We start from the raw sequence: 27,297 nt of genomic DNA, 5'->3' as shown, positions 1-27,297 counted from the left end.
AAATAAAAAAGTATGGTCATCTCGCATTCTTTAATCATATATTCAGCATATATAGGTGCTGCCATCTAGCGGACATACCAAGGACTAAACACGAGGTGGAACTCGCGTAGTTTCTTATGGCCTGCGTTTCCTGTCTACTTCCAACCTTTCACCGCCTCTAGTACATGGATAGTTAACTATATTCATGGCACTGCGGCTCAACCCCCGCTAAAGCTTGCTAAAACCAAAAAGATTACGCCCAGCGAGTTTAACGTGGCAACCCTTTCTGCTTAGATAGTGCTCAAAATGCGTCCTTCAGAAACTAGTTTTTTTAGTAGGCACCCAATGCAAGGCCAATTTTATTGGAGATTAAGTCGCCAATACTTCTTTCTCTCTGTAAGTTATTCTGTCAGAAAAAACAATCTTTCATTTTATATTAACGTGTGCGGAGTTCATCCTCCATTGATAAGGGCGTGCGCGTGCCGTTCCTTTAGTTCAGCCGTGGAGGTGCTACCTACTACTATCTAAATCGCGGACGCACGACCCGTGGCATAGGAAGCTTCCCTCCGAGAATGTGTATAGCTTGGTAGTTGAGGCACAGGCTCTCCGAGCTCGGGGCGCAGTTTTACACTGCTCCACCATCCGCATTTTTTAATCTTTTTATATTACAGCAAAAGCAGCTGTGCATCACAACTTGGCACACGCGCGGCGCCGTCGTTGTCCGCCGCCACCGCTGATGGCGTACGTAACCAATATCGCAAAAAATAAGAAAAAAAATAAGTCAAAAACATTCAAGACACAGTGGGGATCGAACAAGGGTCCACTGCGTGCTAGCACTGTACCCTACTACTAAGCCGCGCCAGCGCTCAGTACGGAAAAGCAAACTTGCCTTAAGCAGGCTTGATGTTGGGAAATAAATCGCATTAATTTCAGTAATAAAGCGTTTTATATCAGCAAAGAAACAACCAGGCGTGACACAATGCGAATGGCGTAACGAGTAGATCGTCCAATGCTCCAACCCGTTACAAAATGTTTTTTTGACCACCTATTATCTGTGGCACATGCCCACTTCGGGCGTAACTTTTTTATCGTCGTCCGCCAGTGCAAGAAGGATAGGCACCATGTCGAGAAGCGCTTCGAGGAGCGCTTCTGGCTGAAGCTGAGGCTGCTGAGCTAGGACTTGGACCGGTGGTTTGTCCGAGTCTTGGGTGAATTTGACCGGTGTGAATTTCTGAGCATATTGATTACTATCGTTTAGACAACTGCGACCGTGCCAATGACTAACTCGTCTCCTGGCCAAGGGCACAGCCCTTGGTCAGCCTCTCTGCCTAACGATGAACTGCCGTTGGAATACTTTTTTTCGCAGTAGTTTCAACAGCATCACTGTTGCGCTGGTGCCTTCTTCGAGTGAGGCATTTATCAGGCTGAACTACCCAAAAGCAAAGCTGTCCAAGTGGAGCTTCAGACCATGACATCGCACTTTCAAATGATAAGCAACGTTCGACAACTTGGAAGAGGTCAATGAGGGTGGCGACTTGGGCTTGTTGGTATGGTTGCATGATGATAGATGGTAGCGCAGACAACGAACACGGACAAGAGAAGGCACATAGACACAACACAGCGCTGTGTTGTGTCTATGTGCCTTCTCTTGTCCGTGTTCGTTGTCTGCGCTACCATCTATCATCTTGGAAGAGGTGGTGTGGTATGTAGATCGTCAGATCCATCATGTGTTACGGACCTCCTAAAGTGAAAGGCATTTGCGTCAGTTCCGATTAGTGCGTTCTTTCCGCCTCATTTGGCTTGTACGAAGGGAATCGTTCGAGGAGTTGGCTCTCGATTGTCACCAACCAAGGCTCTGGAGAAGTTGTCTGATCTTGGCGTCATAGCCATATACCGGTGTATTCAAGTAGTGAATGGTGAGAAAGTTCCCACAGAATCGGTTATTGCTACCTTTGCCGGCCCTTCTTGCCATGTGGATTGAAAATATGGCCACTCATCTTTCGTGTAGAGCACCTAGGTTCTTGTCCTCTTCATTGTCGGAACTGCTGGTGATTTGGCCACAGCCTAGGGGGTTGCGAATCAGGTTCCCGATGCCGAGCCTGTGATGCTAACCATCCCTCCAGTATATGCTTGCTCAGATAGAAAAGTGCTGTCTATGTAGAGGAGATAATACAGCTGAATACATGAATTGTCAGGCAAAGTCAAACGAATTCCAGCTGCTAAAAATAATGGATAGGTGAAATTGTTCACGACGAGAAGCCAATGCTGTGGTCAAAGATCAGACCTTTGAATATGCTGGTGTTGCTGTGAGGCATAAATGAGGTCAAACGTTTGCAACTTGTTGAGTCAGCAGTTGAAAAAGCAATTTTGAAGGCTTTAGATCAGATAATACCAACTGTAACTGAGTGTGTCTCGCAAGTGTTTTCCTCACCGACGACACAACTACTTTCTAAAGCTGTAGCACTGATGACCAATTTGACGTCTTGCATAACAACATCAGCCGCCGCAAAGGTGTCTAATTCAGCACTGCAGCAGGTACGTCAGGCGAATCCAAAGCCTTCTGTCCCGGAGCCTTTCACCGCGAATGAAATAGAATTTCAGGATGAGATGGAAATTAACCATAATGGTAGGCGTCAGAAGCGAACTGGGTCCACAGTAAAATCTACGTGCCCCAATTCAAAATAACAAAAATAGTGATTCGAATCTCTCCCGCATTCCTAAAGGATGTATTTTGGAAACTTTCGTTGCCAAAATCTTTCACGCATCACCTTAGATACTCTAAAAGTTCTGCAGTGGAAATGTTCTTTGTTTTCTGTTTCAACAGTTTTATTTTGCTCAGTTAATCAGTTAAATCTCGGTATAACATTGCCAGAAACCTGGCTTACGCCTCATTAAACTTTTCATTTATAAGATTTTGATTAATTAGGTTACATCACGCTTCACTAGGGGTGGCGTAATCATAATATTATCAAACAAATTTTGCCACACAGCAAGCCTGGCTTTTCAGTTTATGTCTTCTGAGTGTGGAATTCTGGCAATTGACACCAACATGCCAGGATGCCGCCCTTTCTCTATTATAAATGCATATTTTCCCTCAGGTGTACACAATACACAACAATTGAACTGCGTCCTAAGTAGCTGCAAGAATGACGTAATTCTCACTGGCGATTTGAACTCCCAACACGTGTCATGGAGTTTCAGAACAGACTCTGCTGGTACTCTTCGGTGGGACTGGATTACGCATAAAACTTTTACCTGCCTAAACATGAGGCAGCCTACGTTTGTTTGTGATCGAGCACGATCAGTATTAGATCTGACGTTCTGTAGCACAGGTGTTCCGCTGAAGTCCCGGAGACCAGTTAATTTCGCTTCAAGCAGTGATCACCTTCCGGTACACTTTGAAGTAGAGTGTATCATTAAATCTTTTGAAAGTAAAGCTAAAGAACTGCTGAGTTATAAAAAGTTTAAAGACTTTTTGGGCACCTACATTAGGGCAGCATCCGGTGCTAAATGTAGACCTGGGTAAGAACGTTCTTTCTGTTTTACAATTCTCAAAAAACACTTCGGCATTAGTGATTACATCGGCGTCAACCAAGAGGGCCCCACCCAGTCGATTGTGGAACACTGAGTGTACACGGGATTACAGAAGAAGAAAAGTGGCATGGAAACGTCCTATATGAAATCGGAGCCCACAAAATTGGAAAGATTATCCATTCATTGCGGCAACATTTAAACGTACGGTAGCTCGCGTGAAAGAAGGATATGATAAAAATCTCTTTCAACACTTATCTAAGTCAAAAAATAATCGAGCACTGTTCAATTTCCTACGTATTACAAAGAAAGTTCCAATGCCAGTAAATGTGGACTCAGTGGTTTACACCTCGAAAGCACTACAGGAAGCTTAATCAGCTAGCTCAAAGGTTATAAAAATATTTACCATGTGCCTTCCGCCATAGGTTTATACACCTGCCATTTTCGAGTACGCAGCGGTATCGATTTCCGAATTAGATCAGGCTATGTTGAGGTTGCCGAACTCAGCACCAGGGACTGATGGAATCACAAACTCAATGCTAAAAATATTATATCAAGGATACCTCAAGGATCTGTTAAGCCTAATGAACTACTTCCTAAAGACGACATGGATAGCTGATGAGTGGAAGATTGCTAAAATTATATCACTGCTTAAAAAACAAGGAGCTGGATATAATATCGACAGTATAAGACCAATAGCATTAACATCAAATGCAGTGAAACTTATTGAAAGGGTCCTTTATGGTTGTTTAATAATATTTGTAAATGACCAACAGCTGTTGAGCACTAGGCAAATTGGCTTTAGATCTGGACATTCAATCTGGAATGCGCACGTAGACCTTGAAAGTCGGGTTCACATTGCCCGGCATAAAAAACAGTACGCTGCGTAAATTACCTCAGACATCAATAAAGCATACAAAAGTGTCGAACATTCTGTGGTAATAAATTGTTTACGTTGCCATGGACTTCCTTTTTATATCGTAGCATGGGTGACAGAATTTTTAAAGGAAAGGAAGTTTTACTGCGTTAAAGATGGCTTTTCTTCCCTCAAGCACAAGCAAATCCAAGGCGTACCACAGTGATCAGTACTTTCACCAGCATTACTCAACACCTTGATGTGTACTATTCCTATTCGATCAGGGGTGCAGACTTATGTTTATGTGGACGACATTGCTTTCTTAGTATGGTTCCTGACATACATCGCCTTTACGAAACTATACAGTCCTACTTGAGTGAACTTGAGAAGTGGCTAGATGGACTGCAGTCAAGTCTTAATACCAATAAGTGTGCTATTTTAGTTTTTCTGAATAACGATCCCATGAGAATATCTCTGACTTACAAGCTGCAGGATATCTCGCAAGTGGAATCGTTAAAATACCTCGGAATAATATATAACGAACCACTAAAAAATATATCACAACAAACGGAGCATCAGCAATGGGTGTATTGCGCAGGCTGAGCTGCCGCAGATCGGGTATGAAGAGAAAAGCACTTTTGATGGTCTACAAAACGTACGTACGACTGATATTGGGATTCGGCTGTCTTATTTTTTCCGGTGCGCCAGCATACTAGCTTCGGCCACTAGTCCTATTAGAGCAAGAGGCTTCACGGCTGTGCTTAGGCCTTCAAAATATGTGGCGAATGCAGTATTATACGTGGAAGCGAGACAACACCCCTGTTTTAACCGATTTAACCTACTTACGGTGCAGACTTTCTTACGGTTGTAGGACACACTGTCTAACCATACTCAAATGATTTTCATCTCCAATCACGATATATTTTTCTCCGAGCACTGGCGTAAATTCCGCAAGCCACAAATTATATATGCACACACATTACTCGATTCCCTGAATGTACAAATTCGTGATGTGCGTCCTCTGACCATGGAACCTAAATTCACCAACATTGTCTACCACGATATTTTTCCGAACTACGTCAAATATTACCTCAGGGGATTTTAAATGACCTATTACAAGAGCATCCAAACAATCTCCCAACGAATGTGGTTATTGCAACAGATGCATCCCAAACTGCGGAAAAAGCTGGCACAGAAATATCCTGCCCTTAACCTGACTGGTCTTTTTTCTTTACGACTGCCAGATTTTATACCAGTTTTTACAGCTGAATTAATGGCCATTATATTTGCTCTTTGAAAGTTACCCAGTTTAAATACAGTAGTTGCAATCATCACTGACTCATTATACGTGTGTTCTTCTCTCTCTGCATCTGGTGAAACGCCTCTTCTAAAGCTTTTCAAAATACCAGTTCCAGCGCACCTACAATGTCTCCACTTCATTTGGGTACCAGGACACAAGGGGTTGTTTTAAAACGACAGTGCTGATTCTTTAGCGAAGGCGGCGCTTTTGATGACAATCATTCCAATTTTCCCATGGGCAACATACATTACGATTGCACGATTCTACACTTTAACTTTCGAAAAATGTTCAACCTAACTTTCAAAAATTATAACCATCTGATATTTTCCTGGAAAGATGAGATATCGCGGTCTAGAATGATGGAAGGGGCAATCACCAAACATTCCTGCCGGGTTACCTCATCAACCTTTACCTGCATGAGCAGGTTAAGCGTTGTCTCCTCTGTGTATTTTCTGCAAGGAGGAGGAAACAATCAATCATTACTTTCTATCCTCTAGCCTGTATACGTCATTGAGAAGAAGATTCACAGCACCACCTCTTCGAAACTTGGGTCTGGAATCATTCGATTCAGTTGTTCTATTATTCGGCGCCTCTACTCTGCGCTACAGTCACAGGGATGTTTACTACGCCATAGTGGAATTTATTATTCAGACTAAAAGAATATAAAGCTAAATTCTTCATTTTATTAGAGATTTATATATTACTATTCAGCAATTATTTCTGGTGTAACCTATCCGTAGCATATACAAGTAGTATAGCGAAGAAAGAAAAAAAAAAGTCACCTAACACTTAGCCAATTCCCTGCATTGGGTAAGAGCCATAAGATGAAAAGAAGAAGAAGAAGAAGAAGACGAAGAAGAAAAAGAAAAAGAAGAAGAAGAAGAGAGAAGGAAGAAGAAGAAGAAGAAGAAGAAGAAGAAGAAGAAGAAGAAGAAGAAGAAGAAGAAGAAGAAGAAGAAGAAGAAGAAGAAGAAGAAGAAGAAGAAGAAGAAGAAGAAGAAGAAGAAGTAGAAGAAGAAGAAGAAGAAGAAGAAGAAGAAGAAGAAGAAGATGTTCGACCACTGATTCTGTTAGAACGTGAATCATTACGCTTATGCCCAGGGCTACCCAAATAGGTTGCGAACAATATCCTATAGGGAGAATCTCGCCTGCCTTCTCTTATCAAAAGATTTCATATTCTAACAGTACGAACATTGCCTAAAATTTACGCATCACCTCAGAGGAGGTCACAGTATGTGTTCATTAACCAGCAGAACTCATTTTCCAACCACCGAAGGTCTAAACTACGGTGCCCTCAAGTATATATACAGAAACTTTTGAACCCCTTAAGATTTAACCTTTCGAAAATACTTGTACTCAACACTGTAGATGCAATTACGTTTGTAATTGACGATATATATTCCAAGAATGCAAAAAATTACCATATCAGTATATAAATGGCATTTTGGAAGATCATTTGGCCAATCTAGAAACATCCATTGTGATAGCGAGTGACGCTTCTGTTTATGAAGAGAAGGCTCGCGTAGGAATCGCATAATTCTCTCTAGATTGGGCTTTCTCAAGTGGATTACATGACTTTACCTGTATTTACCAAGTTGAGCTAATGGAAATAGTCCTAGCATTGCGTAAACTGCCCCAAAATCTATAAGCGGGGATTGCTTTAACAGAATGTCTTTTGGTCTGTTCTGCCTTAAGTTCACCAACAATTTCACGTACCTTCGAAACTTTCTACTCGCTCATTCCTAGACATGAGCGACTCGTTCGACTGGCTTGGGTACCAGGCCTTAGAGGTTTAGCTCTCAATGAGCATGTAGATGCAATGGCTGCGTCTTCCCTCGATTGCCCTGTTTTACCTATTTTGCCTATTTCGGAATATATCACAGCAGCACGCTTTGAAAAACGCACAGTGGCGAATAAATTTGAAAAATCTCCTTTGTTTTTATCAGACTATCGACACCTAAAGTTCCCTTGGAAAAACAAGTGGTGTTCATCAAGAAAAAAAGAAATAGTAATTACAAGGCTGCGTTGTCCAGTCTTTTCGTTGAACTTTTACCTTCACCGGTTGGGTCTGGCACAGTCGCCTTTGTGCCTTTATTGTAATGAGAGGGAATAGAGCACTTCTTCTTGTCATGATGAAAACTCAAAAGTCAAAGGAAAAGACCATTTGAAGAACCCATACAAAAGTTGGACTTAAACTTGACACTTCCGGTGAATCTTTCATTTGGCGCAGTCGCATTTGGTTTTAGCCACATTAACGTTTTTAGCGCTGTTACAAATATTCTACTAGAATCTGAATGAATGAATTGCTAAACATCGGTAAATTCACTTGTTTTATGTATAAAGTTTTGATCTTTTTTGTGTGTATGATTATGATGTTTTCCTTTTCAAGGTTTTTTGTTTGCTTAAAATTTAACACCTTTAAATTATTACCTAAATTACCTAGTTAATCCAAGCCTCCCTTTCAAGAAGTGAATTAATTGAAAAAGCAAGGCACCGTCGTATTCATTGCCGATCCCCCTAGGTGGGTTGTACCAAAGTGTGGAGGAACCAAACAACCAACAAAGTATTTCGATGGTCATCCTCTATAAGGACCGAGATCGCAGTTACCAAAATACGATGCCTAGTCCTCCCACTGAAATTTTACCTACACAGGTCTGGTATGGTACAGTAACCTTTATGCCTGCAATGCACTGAGTGTGAGTCTCTTCATCATTTCTCTCCAACGTGCAGATTACTCACCAATCAATGTAAAAGACTTCTAGACGAACCACTTCGAAGGTTGACATTAAATGTATTCCTTTCGGTACTTCTTTCCTTTGGGGTTACCGTGCTAGGTTTTAGCCACAGGAGTGTTTGCGAAGCCGTTTGCGATTTCCTTCGGGAGACGAGAAGAATATAATTATAAGTTCATCGTTGAAACATTATCAAAATCAAGGATATTTATTAAAAACCTAACATTTTGAATTAATGAACATTTTCTTTTAAATAGCAAGACACCGCTCCGTCGTGGCCGATCCCCCATGGTGGGTAGCGCCAGAATGATAGGAACAAACAAAGTGTATAGCGGATGCCACACTTCTCAGAAGAATGACGGAGGATAGCGTAGCGAATTGCAGCCTATATTACCCAGAAATTACCATTAGTATTGCCAAAGTGGGTACCAAGCAAGTGTGCTTGTACCAGTTATCCGATGAGCGTTTAGAAAAGGCTCTGAAATGCCACTCTTGTAGCTTTCGCTTTGACTGTGCTGCGCCTTCCGCGCTAGCCTGGAAGTTTTTTTTTAATTTCTTTTCAATTCTGCGGCTGCTTCGGGTCTACGCTTTCGGTAAACACATGCGGCGGTCCACTGGAAATAAGCATGTAACAGCTCCCCTGTTCAAACTTCTTCCCCTACCAGCGAGTCAAACTATACGTGCCGCTATACACTTATAGCACTCACCACCAATCGACGAAGACGAAGCTTGTCAGCGATGTTCTCCAGAGCCGGTCGCTGCAAGCTTGTTGCTCCAATGAGCCCTGCGTCAAAATTTGTAGCCGTTGCGCTGCTATTGCTCCTGACGTGAGAAAGAACAGAAACTCGTGCAAACCTTCGCAAATGCTGCTAATGTCCCGGCGCCCGAATTCCGGGCAGTGAAGCAGGTCGTGGTAGAGTGTCGGTGTTCCCTGTAACGTTGTGCACCTGCGTGAGAAAAAATACACTGCCTAATTGTCGCTCACAATAACTTCATGTGAACCTGAACGTTCGTGTTTAATAAAAGAAACCAATTCACTGCCATAAATGAAACGATTATATACGATTCTTTCTTGTTTACTAATGCTGAAATCTGGTAATATTCAACAATTGTCCATTCGAAAAGTTTATGCGGGGGTAGGGATGAAGAAAGCCAACCAGCTTTGCCGTTTCGCTGAACCATGACATGCTATAGGAGTTACAAACTGCATACACATACATTACTCGTACGCAAGACGCGCTAAACATTATTGTAGCAATGAAATCAAACACTCACAATATGCAATACAGAACATATAGGGAAAGTAATTACGACAATTCAAAACCACCATAAGTAAACGAAAATAGAGTCGTTAGCCTACGCAATGTCTTGAGATCGCTACCTGCCACTACACAAAGTTCATCTGAACAGGTGAAAAAAAAAGTTCATCTCACTAGTATTGTGACTGGCCTACGGGCCTCTCGTCCATTCTCGCAATCACTGCTGAATGGGGCTGAATAGATCGTCGCCGCGCCCTCCTTCACGCTGCCAGTGTCTTCTGTTAAGCCTTGATTGTCTCCCTCAGTACATTCATCTTAGTTCTTTTACTTTTCTTCCTGATTCTACAATCCGTGCCTCTATGAAATGTAATCTCATCGACTATAGGCACTATATATTCGCACATAACTTCCTTTAAGGGGCGAAGCCATGTTTGCCGTCTTCCGTCGATGACAATAATGCTGATGACGATGAAGAGCAAGCGCATTCCAGGCTACATCGTCTCTTTTTACCATCACAGCACAGCACATCCGAGGTATGCACTATACATGATGGCGATGACGATGAAAATGAAGCAGCCACTATGTCAGTCATCATCCCGCTGAAAAGTGAGGCACCCCATACACATCTGTAAGGCAATATGTGTACTTTGTGCTGTGGCTGCTGACGATGAAGAAGAAAGACGTTCCAGACAACAAGTTGTCTTTCTGCCTTGAAATAAAGATAATAGAAACGAGCTCTCACCAGCGAAGCTGCAGCGGCACAGGAACATCGCCAAGCCGATCCGAAACGTATATTATGATACAATCATTTAATAATCGATTTCTTGACGTCCTCTGCCTCGAAAAAACAGTGCGTGCGGCGGGCTTTGTTGGGATTTAAAGGCGTGAGCATAAGTGTTCAGAACACGGGATCGCCTTGCCGGAGGCATTTATGCGCTCTCTGGCGACGAGACGCCTCCTGCGGTGCGAGTGAGCGTTCCGTCGTATCAGTTGGCCTCCCATGTCACTCTCTCCGACGGGCTCATAGCCAAAATGACAACTGGGTGTCGCTGTTTTTGCATTATTAAATTTGTGCTGTTGTTGTTCTTTTAGGGGCAAAGCTCCTTATAGGGGCAACCGTTCGTCCCTCGTAGCCGTTGTAGTAGTGTGTAAAAAGTATAACATTTTGACCTCCAAGGTGGTGCCGGTGAGGAATTTCTTCTGTGCGCTGTTGAACAATAAAATATAGTGCCTATTGTACATGTCAAAGACTGCTAAGGGTAAATGAGAGACAGGAGAACTCGGTTTTTAGTTAACGCGCACGCTGCGAATTTTTCATTGTTCGACAACGCACAGAAGACAAGAAAGGGTTGCCACGTTATACTCGCTGGGCGTAACCTTCTAGGTTTTAGAAAGGTTTAGCGAGCGTTCGGCCGCAGTGCCATGAATAAAGTGAACTAGTATATACCAAGAACTCGAGGTGGTTAAAGGTGGGAAGTAGACACGAAGCGCAAGCCATTAGAAAGTGTGCGTGTGCCTCCTCTCGTTCAGTCCTTGGAATGTCCGCTGGATGGCAGTGCTTCTATATGAGGAATATATGATGAAAAGATGCGAGATGGTGGTACTTGGAGTGTTGAATAGGTGGAAGAACGGACACACACAGAGATGCATAGACGAACGCCCGGATGGCTGCACGGATGGATGGACGCATGGACGGACGCAGGAGCGGATGCATGGACGAAAGCAGGGACGGACACACAGATGAACGTGTGGACGCACAGACGGGAGGATGGACGCACGGGCGGCCACACAGACGCACGCATGGATGGACGGAAGCAAGAACGAAATCCATCATTTCCTTCGTGGATATGATGCCCTTGTTTCTTTTAAATGCGAAGCATTTCTTAGCGAACTTCGGCGACTTTGAGCGTATCTATCTATCTATCTATCTATCTATCTATCTATCTATCTATCTATCTATCTATCTATCTATCTATCTATCTATCTATCTATCTATCTATCTATCTATCTATCTATCTATCTAGCAGCCTACGACTTTTAGCTCTTTCGGCCGTATAGATAATGGTATTGATACTAAACTTGGTGTGGCATAATATGACTACATGACGAGCATATTTGACTAGTCATAGGATCAAAAACATAACATGCATGTAATGAATGTCATGATTCACGTTTTATGGTGTTGCTGCTCTTGCGGTGGTTTTGTTCACATCACGTTTATTTATTTATTTATTTATTCAAAATACCTTACAGACCCAAGAGGGCATTGTGTAAAGGGGAGCTTAAAAGGAATACATACATGAATTGGTACAATTTCCATACAAACAATTACATGAACTAAATGTCAATTATTATATGAGTCCTAACAGGAATAACAATGGCAAAATATTAATAATAGTTTTAATAGGAATAGAACGGCAATGAACATCAGATGAGTATACGCGTGTGATAATGACGTAAAACAAGCTAGAAAAACAAGCGCAAATTGTGAAAAAACGTTCCATTAGGCAAAACTTGTTCCAAACTGGTACGTTGCCACCGTACGCCAGGCGCCGGTCCTGCCGTGTACTCGCAGGCACGCTGCGTTGCCTTGACGCATGCGCTTTCAGCGCGTCCGGCATACCTCTGTCTCAAAAAAGACGCAGACGCAGTGCTGTTTAGATAACGCATTGGCACCAATTGCAATTGATTGATTTGTGGGGTTGAACGTCCCAAAGCCACGATTTGATTATGAGAGACGCCGTAGTGGAGGGCTCCGGAAATTTTGACCACCTGGGGTTCTTTAACGTGCGCACAAATCTGCGTACACGGGCCTACAACATTTCCGCCTTCATGGCACCAATTGCAGATTGTGGAATTTCGCGCCGGTTGTCGTCTGGGCCGCGTCTACAGACGCTGATCTCGACGGTTGCGCTTGGCGTCAGACTATAGAGTGCTCACGTTTTTCTAACCTAGCATCGCTGTGCCCAGCGTACGCGCGTCAACGTTACGTTGGAGTATATTGGGCCCTTCGTAATGCACTTGAGGTCGTTTCGCTTGCTCCACATATACTAAATTTGGTGTTACATGTCATCAATACATGACGAAGTTATATGACTGTTGCAAACGTGATAACCATGAGACGCGTGTCATGTAAGAACGTGACAACAGACCACGCTCATAGAGTGCTCGCGGCCGTCTCGCTAGCTCTAAATATACTAAATATGGTATCACGTGTCGTGAATAGATGACGAACGACACAAACATGATAATCATGACACGGAAGCCCTTTAATGCAAATTTACCTCCACCTCGTAACGTTGTGGTGATTTGAAATTGACATATCTACCTTACTCAATCCCGCTTCTCATATAATCGATTCCATAGTACGTGGGATCTGCCATTTTTTTTAGAATTGTGGCTGCAACGACGCTGGTTCCAGCGCAGGGCTCGCGCATTGATTTGTACCGGTTTATTAGCATAATGATGAAACAAGCACACTAAGTACAGACACATAGTTAAAAATAGTTCAAGGGTAATTATATATAATTCAGTTTAACGAGACAATCATTCGTGATCACTCATTATTATCTTCCTCAGCTTTAATTTTCTGAGCTCATAACAATTCCACATCAATGAATTGCATTGTGTTTGATGGGAACTACTTGGGTGGTGGTGAAAACATTTAATAACCATTAAATGGTTACAGAGAGGTGATTGGGTTGGGGCCTTATTGGCCTCCTACCCTCACAGCACTAGGTGGAACCCCTATTCCGGGGCTCCATTGGCAAGCAACGCCGCCCGCGCACGTTGAACCAGAGCCTCTTGGGCCTTCAGGTCTTGACAGCCGAGCAGGGCCGCCTCCCAGTCCTCTCTCGTGGGATTGGGGTTGGGGGGGATAGATGGATTAGACTGGCACGCCCAGACAATGTGAAAGGTGTCAGCCACCTCACCACAGAACTGGCACGTGCCATCAAAGGATGAATTGAAATGTTTTAGCACCGCCGGGCACAGTACAGTATTGGTAAACAGTTTTAAAAGGAGGCGCTCGTCAGCGCGATGCAGTCCCTTACAAGGGTCTGGATAGCGCCGGTGCTCCTCCTTGTAGTAACTGGTAATATCTTTGAATGAAAGGGCCGAATTGTTTGATTGCGAGTAGGCTTCCAAAGACAGGGAGATAGCCCGGGAAGAGAGTGCGCGGGCGGCCTGATCGGCCTGTTCGTTACCCCTGAGTCCTTGGTGACCGGGTGCCCAAACCAGATTTCGCGGAGTTGGATTAACGTATCGGCAGCTAGGTTCCAGTATGCGCTGAGCAAGCGGTGAAGCCCACCCTAGCTGATAGTTCCGACAGGCCCCTCGTGAGTCGGTGATGATATGTTTAGAAGAGGGATAGGTGAGAGCCAGAGCGATGGCAACCTCCTCCGCGTGTGTTGCGCTGTAGGCTTTGAAAGTGAGCCCGTTTACGGTGTTTGCGTTGTGTATGACTGCGGCAGTATACCACCCCCATGGTGCGGGCCGGCAACGTCCACGTAGCACACGTGTTCCTCTTGACCAAAGTGTCGCTGCAACGCTTCCGCGCGCGCCTGGCGGCGACCACTGTGGTTTTCTTTGGACATGTTGCGGGGAAGGGGTCGGACCCGGAGGGCGCGTCTCCAAGGTTCTGGCACTCTCACCCTTTTCTCAATATAGTAATCGTGTTTGATGTGTATTCGGTCCAAGAGGCGGCGACCGGAGTGGGTCTGTGCAAGGCGCGTGTATTGGTTAACGAGGTGGGCTTCTCGAAGTTCCCGGTAGGTATTCACCACGCCTAGGGCCAGAAGTCTCTGGTTGGACGTGGTGATAGGGAGGTCGAGAGCCCGCTTGATAACTTTACGGTGGATGACCTCGAGTTGATCATCCTCGTGTTTGCGTAGGTGCAAGTAGGGAGTCGAGTAGAGTATTCTACTCGTTACGAAAGCATGGGCAAGCCGCATTGCATCCCTGCTTCGTAATCCGCCCCGCTTGTTGGAGACCCGGCGGACCATACGGCCCACCTGGTCTCCCACCGTGCGAAGTTTGGCTATTGTGGTGTCGGCCTTGCGTTGGTGGTGTATGAAGAGGCCAAGGACGCGGATCTCCTTGGCCTCACGGATCGGTCCCGAGGGAAGACTGATATGGAGCTGAGTTGTGTCCTGAGGGGAGGGACGTACGTGCACAAATTCGGACTTAGCCGGGGCACACTCGAGTCCGCAGTAGGTTGCGTAGTCGTCGACTACAGTCGCTGCTGCTTGCAGGCATGACTCCATGTGACCCAGGTTACCTTGCGTGGCCCAGATCGTGATATCATCCGCGTAAAGAGCGTGATGTATCCCTGGTAAAGAAGCCAATTTGGGGGGAAGATGAAGCATGGCTATATTAAATAGGAGGGGAGAGAGGACCGCGCCTTGAGGAGTTCCCCTCGAGCCGATGACGTAAGGCCCATGTTCATCATCTTGTATGCGTATGTAGGCTCGACGGTCTGTAAAAAACTGTCTAACATAATTGAATGTTTTATAACCACAGTTGGTCTGACTGAGGTGGTCAAGGATTACCTCATGCTTCACGTTGTCGAATGCTCCTTTAAGATCCAAGGCCAGGACTACCTTGTCATTGTGGGGGCATTCAACAGGATCTAATATGTCATGGTGGAGCTGTAGAAGTATATCCTGGGCTGACTTCTGAGGGCGGAATCCAAACATGGTGTCCGCAAAAGTGTGCTCTGTTTCTAGAAACTCGGAGAGTCTGTCGCGCACCATCGTTTCCATCAGCTTGCCGACACAAGACGTGAGGGAGATGGGGCGAAGGTTCTCCACGTCAATAGGTTTACTTGCCTTCGGGATGAAGGTCACGAGAGCTGATTTCCATTCAAGAGGGAGAGGAGTTTCTCCGTCCCAAATGCTATTGATGTATTTGAGGAGCGTGGCGTAGGCTGCGTCGGGAAGATTGGCCAACAGTTTGACCGTAACCTGGTCACGCCCTGGTGCAGTGCCACGCTTCATCTTGCGTAAGGCCGCCTGGAGGTCGTGGAGCTGGAACGGGGTGTCCAACTGCGTGTTCTTTTTGCCTGCATAGGAGTATGCGGCCGTCCGGGGGTCCTTGGTGGTGCACAGGTATCGGTCCCTGAGCGTGTTTGCCAGCTGTGTTGTCGTTCCTGTAAAGTTGTGCATGACCTTATGTAAATGACGTTGAGTTTCCGTGCGTGTTTGTGTTGGATCGATGAGAGCGCGAAACAGGCGCCACGTGTTGCGACCAGACATCTGGCGTGCAGCCGTGTTGCACCTGTCCACCCAGTTAGTGTTGGCTAGCTGAGCAGCATATTCCGCAGCTTGCTCCGTGAGTTCTAGGATGCGTTTCTTGAGGCGTCTGTTATGTTTCTGTTTTTTCCATCGTTTGGTGAGGCTGCGGCGGGCCTGCCAAAGATGGAGGACGTGGTTGTCCACGTCCGTTTGAGTTTCCGTGAGCTTTATCAGCTGTTCGTGTTGTTTCAGTGTAGACGTCAGTGATTTAGACCAGGTGTCGTATCCCGACTGGAGAGGGTCTACAATAGGTAGAGTGGTGCGGAAAGTTGTCCAGTCTGGGATACGAGCTTGTGTAAGTGGGCGTTTTAAGGGACGCATGTACACAGTTGTGTTTAATACACAATGATCACTACCGAGAGTGTCCTGTGTGTTCAGCCAGTCGGCATGGCGTATGTTGCGTGTAATTGTGAGGTCCGGGCAAGTATCTCGTTGAACAGAGTTGCCTACACGTGTTGGGCTGGCGGGATAAGTGTGGAGGGTGAGTCCAAGTGTAGAAAGAAGTTCCGCAAGCTTCCTTCCACGCGTGTCCTCTCGTGGGTAACCCCATAACCTGCTTGGGGCATTGAAGTCGCCGACGATCAGGAGGGGGTCCCGTCCTGCCACCTGCATAGCTTATGTGAAAGTTTCGCTGAACGTGACGTTCTTAAGCTTTGGGGGACAGTAAATGTTTAAAATATGAACAGGTGGGTCAGATCGCCTTATAGGCAGCACCGACACCATTGTGTATGGGAAAGGCGGTGTTGTGGGGAGTGTGACTTCCTGGGCGGTATATTGCTTGTGAACAAGTATACATGTCTCCGGGTTGTGTTGAAATGTAGTGTAATTTGTGAGTTTGACGTCCGAGCCGGGTTCCTGAAGGGCAACCACGGCAACAAGGAACTCAAAGGTCTCAAGATAGAGGCGGAAATGAGCCCGCTTCTTGTGGTTCTTGAGACCTCTGCAGTTCCACTGTGTTAGTAACAACGGCTGAGTTGTTCTGGGAACTACTTAATACACCTACATATATTCACACTACCTTGATGATGCCATGATCAACCACACTTATGCAGAGCTTTCTATGCTTACCTTCACGCTGCATCATTTACATTCGCGCTGCATCATTAGGTTATCTATTCATAATTATGCCACGTAAAATTCTAGAATGTTTCATGTGTGATTGAATACGAGGCTAATTATGCAACCATAACTCGAACGCTTGTTAACTACCGCCAATTACAAAAACATTACCTGGATTGGTATTGAGACAGTAAAGAGTCATTAGTATCTTCCAGGGTTCGGCATTTTTAGGCTAATGGGAAAGTCCACTTGGATTAATGGCCGCGATAGATTTGCCTCATTTTGGCTCATATTGCTTGGCGAAATAAAAAGACAGCATTACGAACTATGCATTATTGTAGTTGGTGGTACGAGTACTTTTCTCGACTGATATGGGCCAATGGAGGCTTTACTACGCTGAACATAAAAACAGCAACCTGGATTGGGCTTATGCTTACTTACGCCCAAATTTAAAACGTCATACCTTTCTCAACTAAGCTGAAATAAATTCAGCTACAGTTAGATTCACCTAATTAGGCTCATTTAAGTTCAACTTCACCGAACGCGACAACGGCAACCTGGCTTCACATGTTTTGCGAGGCTGGCTAAGATTTGTAATGAGTAAACCGGCATCAGTAATTACGCGCTCCCGGTGCTGGATTCAGTGCCGTCGCAGCCTCCGCGTAAAAAAACAACACAAATTTGATGGAGCAAAGATAGCGACACTCTAGTGTCGTTTCGGCAACTAGCTCGTAGGAGAGAGCAACATGAGTGGCCAATTGATGCGACGGGACGTGCATGCGCACCGCAGCAGGTGTCTTGTCGCTAGATGGCGCGTCGATGCCTTCGGCCACGCGTTCCCGTTGTTCGCACATTTATGCTCACGCCTGTACGTTAAACAGACACAGACTGGGGTGGATTTCAGGCTACCACCACTGGCTACCAGGCGGAGGCATAACGGCGAACATACTGCACTCTCCCACGCAAGCCTCAAGTTCCTCGAAGCTTGCCCCCAGAGCCAGGCGTGGCGGTGTCGTCAATCCGTAAGCTTCAGGTTGAGCTCCCTATGTCTGATACTTGCTGTCAGAAGTAGGTGTCGCCTTGACCCATCGCATCAGCCCCAATCAGTGGGGAACTGCCATGGAAAACGTCAAGCCACCAGAGCCACTTTGCATAGCCGAAGACAGTGAAAAACGTTGGAATACTTTTATACGGCGATTTGAACTGCTTCTGGGAGTGCCAGAATGCACCGGCAAGGTGCGAACCGAAGCGGCAAAAACAGATGTCGGAAACACGCTCGATTATTTGGCATGGTAAGGCTCTTTGCATTTCAGTGTTCATAAAGCCTTCTTAATTAAGGTAAAGGAAACTCCTAACCTCGGTACAATGCACGAGGAATAAAAGAAAATTTTATGTACTGTACACAAGCGTTGCCATTCATTTGCATGTTACATGGTGTATTCAAGGTTACCCGAATGATCCCCCGAAGCTTTGCCCACTCAGCATCATTCGCTTCATGGATATGTATGATTTTTTCCTTCGTCGGTTGGCCTAAGTCCGTCAGCCAGACGCCTGCTCTCGTTGCTCACCGACACGCAAAACTCTCTCTTTCAGCAAAGTGTACAAAGAAAATACTCGAGTTCGTAATTTAGAGATGCAACGCTAAAGCTCTCCGAAGACCAGGAACTTTAACGCTCAGATGAAGGGCGCCGTTCCTGATGGCGAAAGCGCAGTGTCTAGAATGCCTTGTAGAAGAGCCTCGGACCTTCCCTGTCGCCGTAGTTTCTCCTTCATCTCACGACCAGAGGTCAAGGTAGAGCTTCAGAATGCGTAACTTAAGGTCTTCCGTACAATTTACCTTTGTCGCCGCTTCCTTTATTCGAGTGCCGCAGTCAGCTATGCACGGACGACGCGGTAATGATCACCTTGAGCTGCAGAGGCCGTGGAACCGCATAAATAGAAATACAACAAAAAGGGGCCAGCTGCATCCATGCCGTAAGGGCTTGCAAGACTTCCCACGAAGGATGCAGAAAGAAGCTTCCAAGAACGTCGCTACAGAATACTTGTTCCTATCCTCTGGGTCCTTTTTTGTTTGTCGAGGGACAGTTTAAAAATGGGTGTAAACAATGCAGGACGCCTGTGGTCCAGCCAGCGCACATTTGTACGTTACAACGACTTACAATCAGGCTTCAAATCCAATGATGATCGTGAAGTTTTCGCAATTCTTCCGAAATGGCAGGTAAGGGGCGGCACAGGTGTTCCTGGGAAAAAAACCAGGCTGGTTCCGAAACCTCTAAATTACATTTTCTTTAACGTACTTTCTTGCGAAAACAAATTTCGTCGGATTTCTTGGCACACTTTTGCGACCAGACATATGTATGTGTAATTGTTACCTAAAACAGTAATTATTGAACGTTAAATCCTTGTCATATTATCGTGTGCCAGAAACAAAATAAAGCAGATGTAAAGAAATACAGCAAACAATAATACGTTATTTCAGCTTAAAGGGGTACTGACACAAAACTTCGGGGCCGAGATAGCCTGCGGGGTCTATTCTCCTGAACATTCGTGTATCATCTGCGAGGTAATAACAGCGAATATAGCTTGGAAGGTATTTTAATTTATATTGAAGTTCGCGTGAGCAACCGATTCCTAGCGCAATAGACAACCTTGAAGGTGACCCCGAGGTGACCACTACTTCCCTCACGTCACCACGCTGCGGTCAACAAAACTAGTTATGAGGACGTCATAGCCACCATTTTTATTTTGCCGCGTTAGTTCCCTAAGTTTATATTTCTCGGCGCCTGGTTGCGAGTGCTTGGCCCTGGTGCAAGCTTAGAAAGTTTTGTGTTTGGCGACATTCCAGTGCCCTTTCCTATTCGAAAGTAATTCTTGATGCGGATCGTGCGGAAGTGCATCACAGTTCTGTATGCTGATTTGGTCAAAAGTTGCACACGCTAGGTGGCGAGAGTTGCACCCAGTTTTTAGAGCTTTCTCAAACCAAAACAGAAGCTGATCGACAATGAGGGGCCTGTAAATAATTTTCTGTCGCATGCTGCAGCAAAGAATGTGTCGTGTCATGACTAACAGCCCAACAGCATCACATTGCAGCAGAAAAACTCGAGGCCAAATTTTGTGTGTCAGTACCCCCTTAAAGGAGCGCTGCAGAACTTTTTCAAACAGTCATACAGTGGATTTTCTAAAAGAGTGTATCGCTTCAAGAATTCACTGGCGGAAAGGTTTTTAGAATTCATCTTGTACTAGCGCTGTCACAAAAATTACACCATCTTCTCTAACGGCACTATGGGGTGATTCGGAGCATCGCGAGGAGCAAGCCTTCAGAGTTGTTTCAATGGCGGTGTTTACCAATTTGCGGTGTTGTCTTTGCGCTTAACCTTGCGTGTTATCACGCTGTTTCATTAGTGCGTTACCAGACATCATGTGAACGATGTTTTGAAAACTCCCGCTATTCTCTGCATTGACCTATGGTCCCGTACGATGGTGTAGTTTCTAGTTAACGCATACGCTGCAAATGTTTATGCTTCAACAACGTGCTTGTGAAATCTCCCACTTGAAGTATACCTTGGAGATCAAGATCTATAGTGCCAGTGTGTGGTACTGCAGCGCGAGTACTCTTTTTTTTTCAATCAAAAAATTCTCAAGAAGATCCTGCCTGCGTCGGCTTGGTGGGTCGCCACGGGGATGAGTGCCTACAGAGAGGGGGGACCGAGCGTAGGTTCGCAGATGCCTCTTGTGTTGGTGGAGCGAAGCAGGAGACGAGAAGCGCAGGAGAATGATGATAGAGAACGTGCATGCGCAACGGGGGAGCGAGCGCAAATATTGGTCAGGCGAGAAGTAAGGAGAATAATTCCCAGCTTTTTGACAGACTGACCTCCAATAAAAAGGCTTGACGATGCATCCTTACTCTCTCGTGCGGGTGCTTCTGAAGCCACCGGAAGGTCCCTTCACTGTTCCGGAAACTGGTCTCTTCTAGGCGTTTTAGGCGCGGAATTCAAACGTTATCAAGTGGCAGTTGTGGTTTTGATGGTATTTTTTGTGTTCTTTATAGCATAGCAAACTCACGCTCATCTAACACTACACGAAAAATGACAAACCCCGTAGCGACGCCTTTCGCATACGGAGGAGTGCTGTTTTTACAACTAGTGCATACAACAGACCCTACTAATAGGCATTACTTAGAACACCGACTAATGCTACACACAAAAAAATGAATTACGCCGTAGTGACACTTTCTGAGTGCGGCGGAATGCTATAACGTGCACCCGTACAATTACTCATCAGTCACTATGAGAATTAAAATTGTCACACAATTTGTTTTACACACAAAAAGAGCAATGAGCGCAAAGGTTTGTCTTGTGTAAGTGATCTTGGAAAGAAAACAGCGTTGGACGAGCATCAGTTCGAAGATGACTTTTTGGAACCCAGTGCTCAAAACACGACTCTGCAAAATGGTCCCTGCAAAGTCTTCTTTTAGAGACGTTGTCCGAATGTTGCTCTGTGAGTTACTGACCCACTTGTCGCATATTTGAGGTCTCGATAGTGGGGAAACTGCATATAAAAAACACTGTCAACCCGCCTCGTTAAAAAAGGAGGATCCACTCCACTATTTCCTCGCAGAGTGCGTAAAAAGCAAAATATTTTTGAGGTACTCATGTGCGAAATGTTCTCGTGACATTTTTAGTCTATTTGCACAGTTTACTGCGCTAAAGGCTGGGATTTTATTAAAAACAAAAAAAAAGCCTTCGCGCCGGCTGCAGTCAACGGTTCATGGTGGTGGCTTCCAGTATACTAACGGCGGCTTCCGATGGCTTCAACCACGCTCGCTCGCCGCAGCATCTAGTTCCCTCAAGTAGATTTCAGCGGTTGGACAGAGGGAAGAAAGTCATACATGCGTAGTGTGATTGTCATGTCGGACATCCGTACTCACGTACGGATGTCGGACGCGTGACGTACCCGTGAGCAAGAAAAGATCCGCATTTAAAATTTGTCGCGCGCTGCAATCGCATTCTCGCTTGTCTCGGTCCCAATGAAAGCGCTGAACGCTACGCAAAGAGAAATGGCACGGGTGAACGAATAACGTGGCGCGCATCGTGACCTTTAGCACTTGTTTTTTTTTTTATTCGAATACGCAGCCTTTACAATGCGCTCGCACGCATACAGCTTTCTATAATTGCACTAAAGAGCACTCTGGCGCTAGTGTCTACGAAAGCTGCAAGCACAGCGCTGTATCGAGCACGAAAACTATGGGTGAAACTCGGAGTTGTCTAACTTTTTTCACAGTATTGGCACCAGTTGACTTCAGTTGGCTGGAAGTGGCCTTCTCATGCAACTAAAATCAACAAATGTACAGCAGTGGGCCGTCACTACATTAAAATTTTAGCTTCACCATTTCAAGTCACTCATCATTTCAAGTGCGCTCATCAAATTATACCCGTCTGTTATTTTATTCGAAATAAAACCAAAACACTGCATTAAACGAAACCAAAAGTGCGATTCGAGGCCCGAGAGTACGAAGGCTTCGCAAATCTATATTTTGGCTATCATTCTCGTTGTCACTGGATGATTGCACAGTGAGAGTTCTCTGTAGTTAACACTAAGAAACTGTATGCTGGCACGCGCACGCTCTATGCTCGAGCCGGCACACAAGACTTGTCACAGCTTCCCGGGGCGATCCCTGCAACGACCTATCTCGCGATGTTGAAATCAGCAAATGGGTCATAGAACGGCTGTGACGATTGATTCTACCTTTATCCGTCAGTAGAGAAGAGAAGAGAGAGGAGAAGGCAACTTTCCAGTAGAGAGGAGAAGGCAACTTTCAGCTGCATTTCAGAATTTATAGTGCCTCGTGCAATAGTGCAATAGCCTCGTGCCGTGCTATTGCACTCGGCTCGCGTGGTCTCGTACCACCCGGGAAAGTTTTTTGACAATGCTCAAAAAATGCTTCAGGGCCCCTTCAATACAACGTTCGTGAGTGTGCTCTCGAAGGTGAGGTGCACCATGGTTTCAGATCGAAATTTCGATTATTTTAGTTGACGACTTGTTGTGTCGGCGGGCGCTGTCCGGCGGCAAGAGCGACTGCAAGCAAGAAGCTATGTGTGCCGACACGCACGCTGCACGAGAAGTAGGAGTGAGTGAGCCCGCAGCCCGCAGAAGCTCAGGAAAGACTAAGCTGGCCTAGCGGCCGTTTATTCCAACCACACACGACATGCGCACGTGCACACGTCATTGGCCACATGCAACTACGGATGGATGAGAGCCATTAGCGTTCACTTTATAATGGGGTGCTGACATGTGAACCACATGGCTTGCAAGAAGAAAACAAAAAGATACCTTTCTTCTTATGTTGGCCTATTAACTTCTCTATTTCGAAATAAACATATAACAAAAAATATAATTTTCGTTCAATCATTTTGCCTCTTCAGGCAGATGACGTCATCATTCATCTATTCCTGTCCTTTATCTCTTTCGGCCACCAATACTCTAGCCCCCTCTTTCTTGCTTCTGTCATGGACGTGTTCAGCCTTCCGTATTTGTCCCTGAAACGCAAAGCCTCATGTGGTCTCGTATCCACACGTATACCTAGGTGGATATAGCCGTATTCAATCAGAACATGCTCCATCGTTTCCTTAAAGGCCAAATACGACAATTTTTCGAGGTCACGTAGGTCTATATTGCAGCAAGATGTCAATTGTTGATCTTTTCAATTATCAACAAAATTTTCAGTAGATCTCAATAAAATTCACTAGGTACGTTCATTGGCTCGTTTGTGCTATTCATGTCAAAAATGCAGGCTTGAGAGTTTTGCAGGTTCTTTTAAATGAATTTTATAGCTTCCCTCGAAACGCTCGTCTTGTCTCGTCTAGCAGAAATAATGGCAACAGTGTGTGTGTGACGTAGATTTTTTTCTGGCGGAAGTGACAAACTGATGAGCCACTGCAGCATCTCTTTGTCAGCTATTGATTGTGTGGGTTTGGCCAGCGCTTCCTTGGTTGAGCGTGCGATTTCTTTTCCGTGTTAGTGGGCGTGCTATAAGTTTCAAGGGGTAATGCGTTCTGAGCAACGCGCGATTCGCCAAATATTTTGCCATAACAGCGTAAGCGTTTTAGCCGATCGCCACGGACGACGTGGACATGCAGTGCCATCTGGCGGGCATTCTGTGCAATCAGGCAGGTTTCGGCAGCGTCAGGCAAATCTTTTTGTCACAACGTAGAAGCGCACTCGGTTCGGTTTCGGTTGTGGTGTTGCGGTTTTTCTATAAGTAAAAATGATTTCCGAATTTCTTAGCAGTTCAGTTATTGGGTGCTTGAGAAGAGAGTCTAACCCCCGAATGCAGAGATGTTATTTGGCTGGCGACTTCTTGACTTGAGCAAGTCGGCGTGAAACAAGCAGCCGACTTCAGAACGCCCAAGTCGGCCTTCGCGTTTCATAGATGCTCCGGCTGTCTTGCTTGGTCAAGTCAAGAACGAGCTTCAAAGCAGAAACACGCTGCTCACCTGCTAACAAGGGTAATAATGAAGTTGGGGTAAAGCATGTGTTAGAGCAAGAAAAAACCCATATCTTTTAAAATATCTACAAAAAACGAAGGGCCACAAGCATATTTTTACCATTTTACATCTAACGAGCGGCACGTGGTGCCTGCCACCACAGCAATGCGCAGTGTTGCTTCTGTAAAGCATTCATTGCCCGCTGGTTTTAGTGGCCACCCGAATGCGGCGCGTTTTCACACGCGTGCTTGTTTTGAGGCGAAACAAGCATCGCGCTGGGCTCTTTCGTGGTTATTTTTTTTCTGAATCAAACGCCACGGCGTGTATTTGTGCTGACCTGGCTCACAAGGTAATGCGATTTTCACGATATTTGCCTTTTTGTTCGCCTGTGGACATGCTTGTAGTAGGCTAGGTCACAGTTATATATAAAAAAAACAAGTTCTGGTAACAAATCTGATTTGTATCCTCTTGTTGAGCTTGGTAAACTAGAAAAAAAGCAGGGGTCTGGACATTGCCCTCAGCAGAATTTTGTCTCGCGGGGTGCAGCAGTGTCTCGCTGCATGATGGTGAAGGGGATAAACAATACTTGATAGCGGAACCTCTTTTTTATGTGTGTGGAATTTGACGTAGTGCTGTGCTACAAGCGATGCTTTTCTGAGCGAGAAACAGTGCCCTAGACGGAATGAAAGGATAGACGAGGCACACAGACACAGCGCCGAGTCAATTTTGTACCGAAAGGGACGGAAAATGTCGTCGTGTTTTATAAAAACAGAAATAGCCTTTGCGGTTACGAAACCCTTCGGTTCCGTAACAGTTCTGTCTGTCTGTCTGTCTGTCTGTCTGTCTGTCTGTCTGTCTGTCTGTCTGTCTGTCTGTCTGTCTGTCTGTCTATATATCCAGCCACCTACGACTCTTAGCTCTCCAGGCCACTTCGACAGTTCATTTATTTATTTACAGAGTACCTACATCGCCATATAGGCATTACGTAGGGAGGCGGGGATAAAAAAACAATCCGTACAAATAAATTTGTACCAAAACTCATAAATGCGCGTGAATACACCTTCAACTTTATCAGAACATAATTATAAATCATAAATACATTTTCATACACACAGAACATACATAGTGCAAGAAGAATTTCACAGCATAGATAAAAATAAATCATTATTTGTTATACTAACCAGTTGGTCACTTAAGCTGTTCCACTCTATTATAGTTTTTGGAAAGGATGAGTAGAAAACACTATTGGATCTGCAATTGGTATCGATAATAGTATCTATACCTTAATTGGTGTGGCATTACCTGACTGTGTGACGAGCATAAGTAACTAGTCATAACATAAAAATCTTGATATCAATGTCATGAATGTCACGATTTACATTTCATGTTGTTGCTGCTCTTGCGATAGTTCGTTCACATGACATGAAGCAAAATTGGCATGGTATGACATGACTGCATAGAGAATACAAGCGACAGACCCTAACATAAAAATTATGACATGCGTGTAATGTAACGACATGATTACATGCCACATTCGTGATGCTCTCGTGGCCGTTTCGCTAGCTCCACATATACTATGTCTGGTACCACGTGACGTGAATAGACCACGAAGGTAAATGACACGTTCAAACTTGATAGTCACGATTGCGTGTCATGCAAATCATGCCTACGTGCTACGCTCATAGTGTGCTCGTGGCCGTTTCTCTAGTTGTACACGTTATAAGTTCGCTAATACGCGACACGAATAGACGACGAATGTAAATGACAGGTCCAAACATGATAATCTTGAAATAAGTGTCGTGTAAAACATGACTACATGCTACGCTCATAGCGTGCTCGCGGGCGTTTTGCTAGCTCAACTTGTACCAAAATTCGCATCAGGTGCGTGAATAAATGACGAAGGTAAATGACCCGTCCAGACATGATAATCATGACATGAAAGCCATGTACGGCATAATTTACTTGGCCTCGTAACGTTGTGCTGATTTTAAAGTGACCTACGAACATTCCTCATTCGGGCTTTGCATATCATCGATTCACACTGTAAGTGGAATTCGCCAATTTTTAACTGGCATGTTCTCTGGATAGCCGGAGTGATGACGTGGCACCCCGGAGAATTTTTCGCGGGTTTTTCACTCCGGCTATCCGGAGCTTTACTTGAGAAACCTCCGGGGTACTTAAAGAATGCAATTTCTTCCTCCGTGCAGAATTTCATTAAGGTGGATCAGTACATTTTTAGGCGCTTCCTCCTTTGTTCATTTACTGCATTCTGATCGTTTCACGCATTGGTTAGGCGAAGAAAGTCTCAATTCTCATGCAAGCGCTGCAGAGTTGCTGTGTATTTTTTCAACATAGCTTTATAGCAGATGAAATTGAGAAAACACCTGAGTAATTATTGTTTTAATCATTACAAATAGGTAGCAGTTACTGGTTGCTGACCCAGTCTTTTGGAAAAGAAGGCAAGAAACAAACCTGCAAAAAGCAAAAAAAGGCCACAAGAAGATAGATCACATGATATTAACAGCACAAACGTTTTGAGCACCACGCTTTGAAATGAACCCCTCAATGCTACAAAACGATGCACGATAAACGAAGAAAGCGTGGTCACCTGGAACAACATTTCACCATCCCCGAAAGACCGTCCATCAGTTTCATTGACGATGCAAGAGTTCAGCTGATTGCTTCCTGCATAATTTAGCTAAAAAAATGTCATTATACTTGACAACTGCAAATCATGCGAGAGGCACAAAAACTGAGAACACTGAAGCTAAGGACACTCAGTGAATTTATTTTTTATGTATTTC

General features: G+C 44.9%; 1 protein-coding gene across 1 annotated transcript in view; it reads right to left on the bottom strand.

Moving 5' to 3' along the window:
- LOC119174058 (putative acyl-CoA synthetase YngI) overlaps positions 1-27,297 on the bottom strand; it is a 584,783-nt gene that overhangs the window by 225,835 nt on the left and 331,651 nt on the right. The window contains exons 11-12 of the mRNA XM_037424838.2: positions 9,254-9,345; positions 9,106-9,182 (exon numbers count right to left, since the gene is read on the bottom strand). Coding sequence (XP_037280735.2) covers positions 9,106-9,182; positions 9,254-9,345 — 169 coding nt within the window. The remainder of the gene's footprint in view (positions 1-9,105; positions 9,183-9,253; positions 9,346-27,297) is intronic.

This window comes from Rhipicephalus microplus, chromosome 5, assembly GCF_043290135.1.
Source record: "Rhipicephalus microplus isolate Deutch F79 chromosome 5, USDA_Rmic, whole genome shotgun sequence".
Taxonomy (NCBI): domain Eukaryota; kingdom Metazoa; phylum Arthropoda; class Arachnida; order Ixodida; family Ixodidae; genus Rhipicephalus; species Rhipicephalus microplus.
This window is presented reverse-complemented; position numbering and strand designations above follow the sequence as displayed.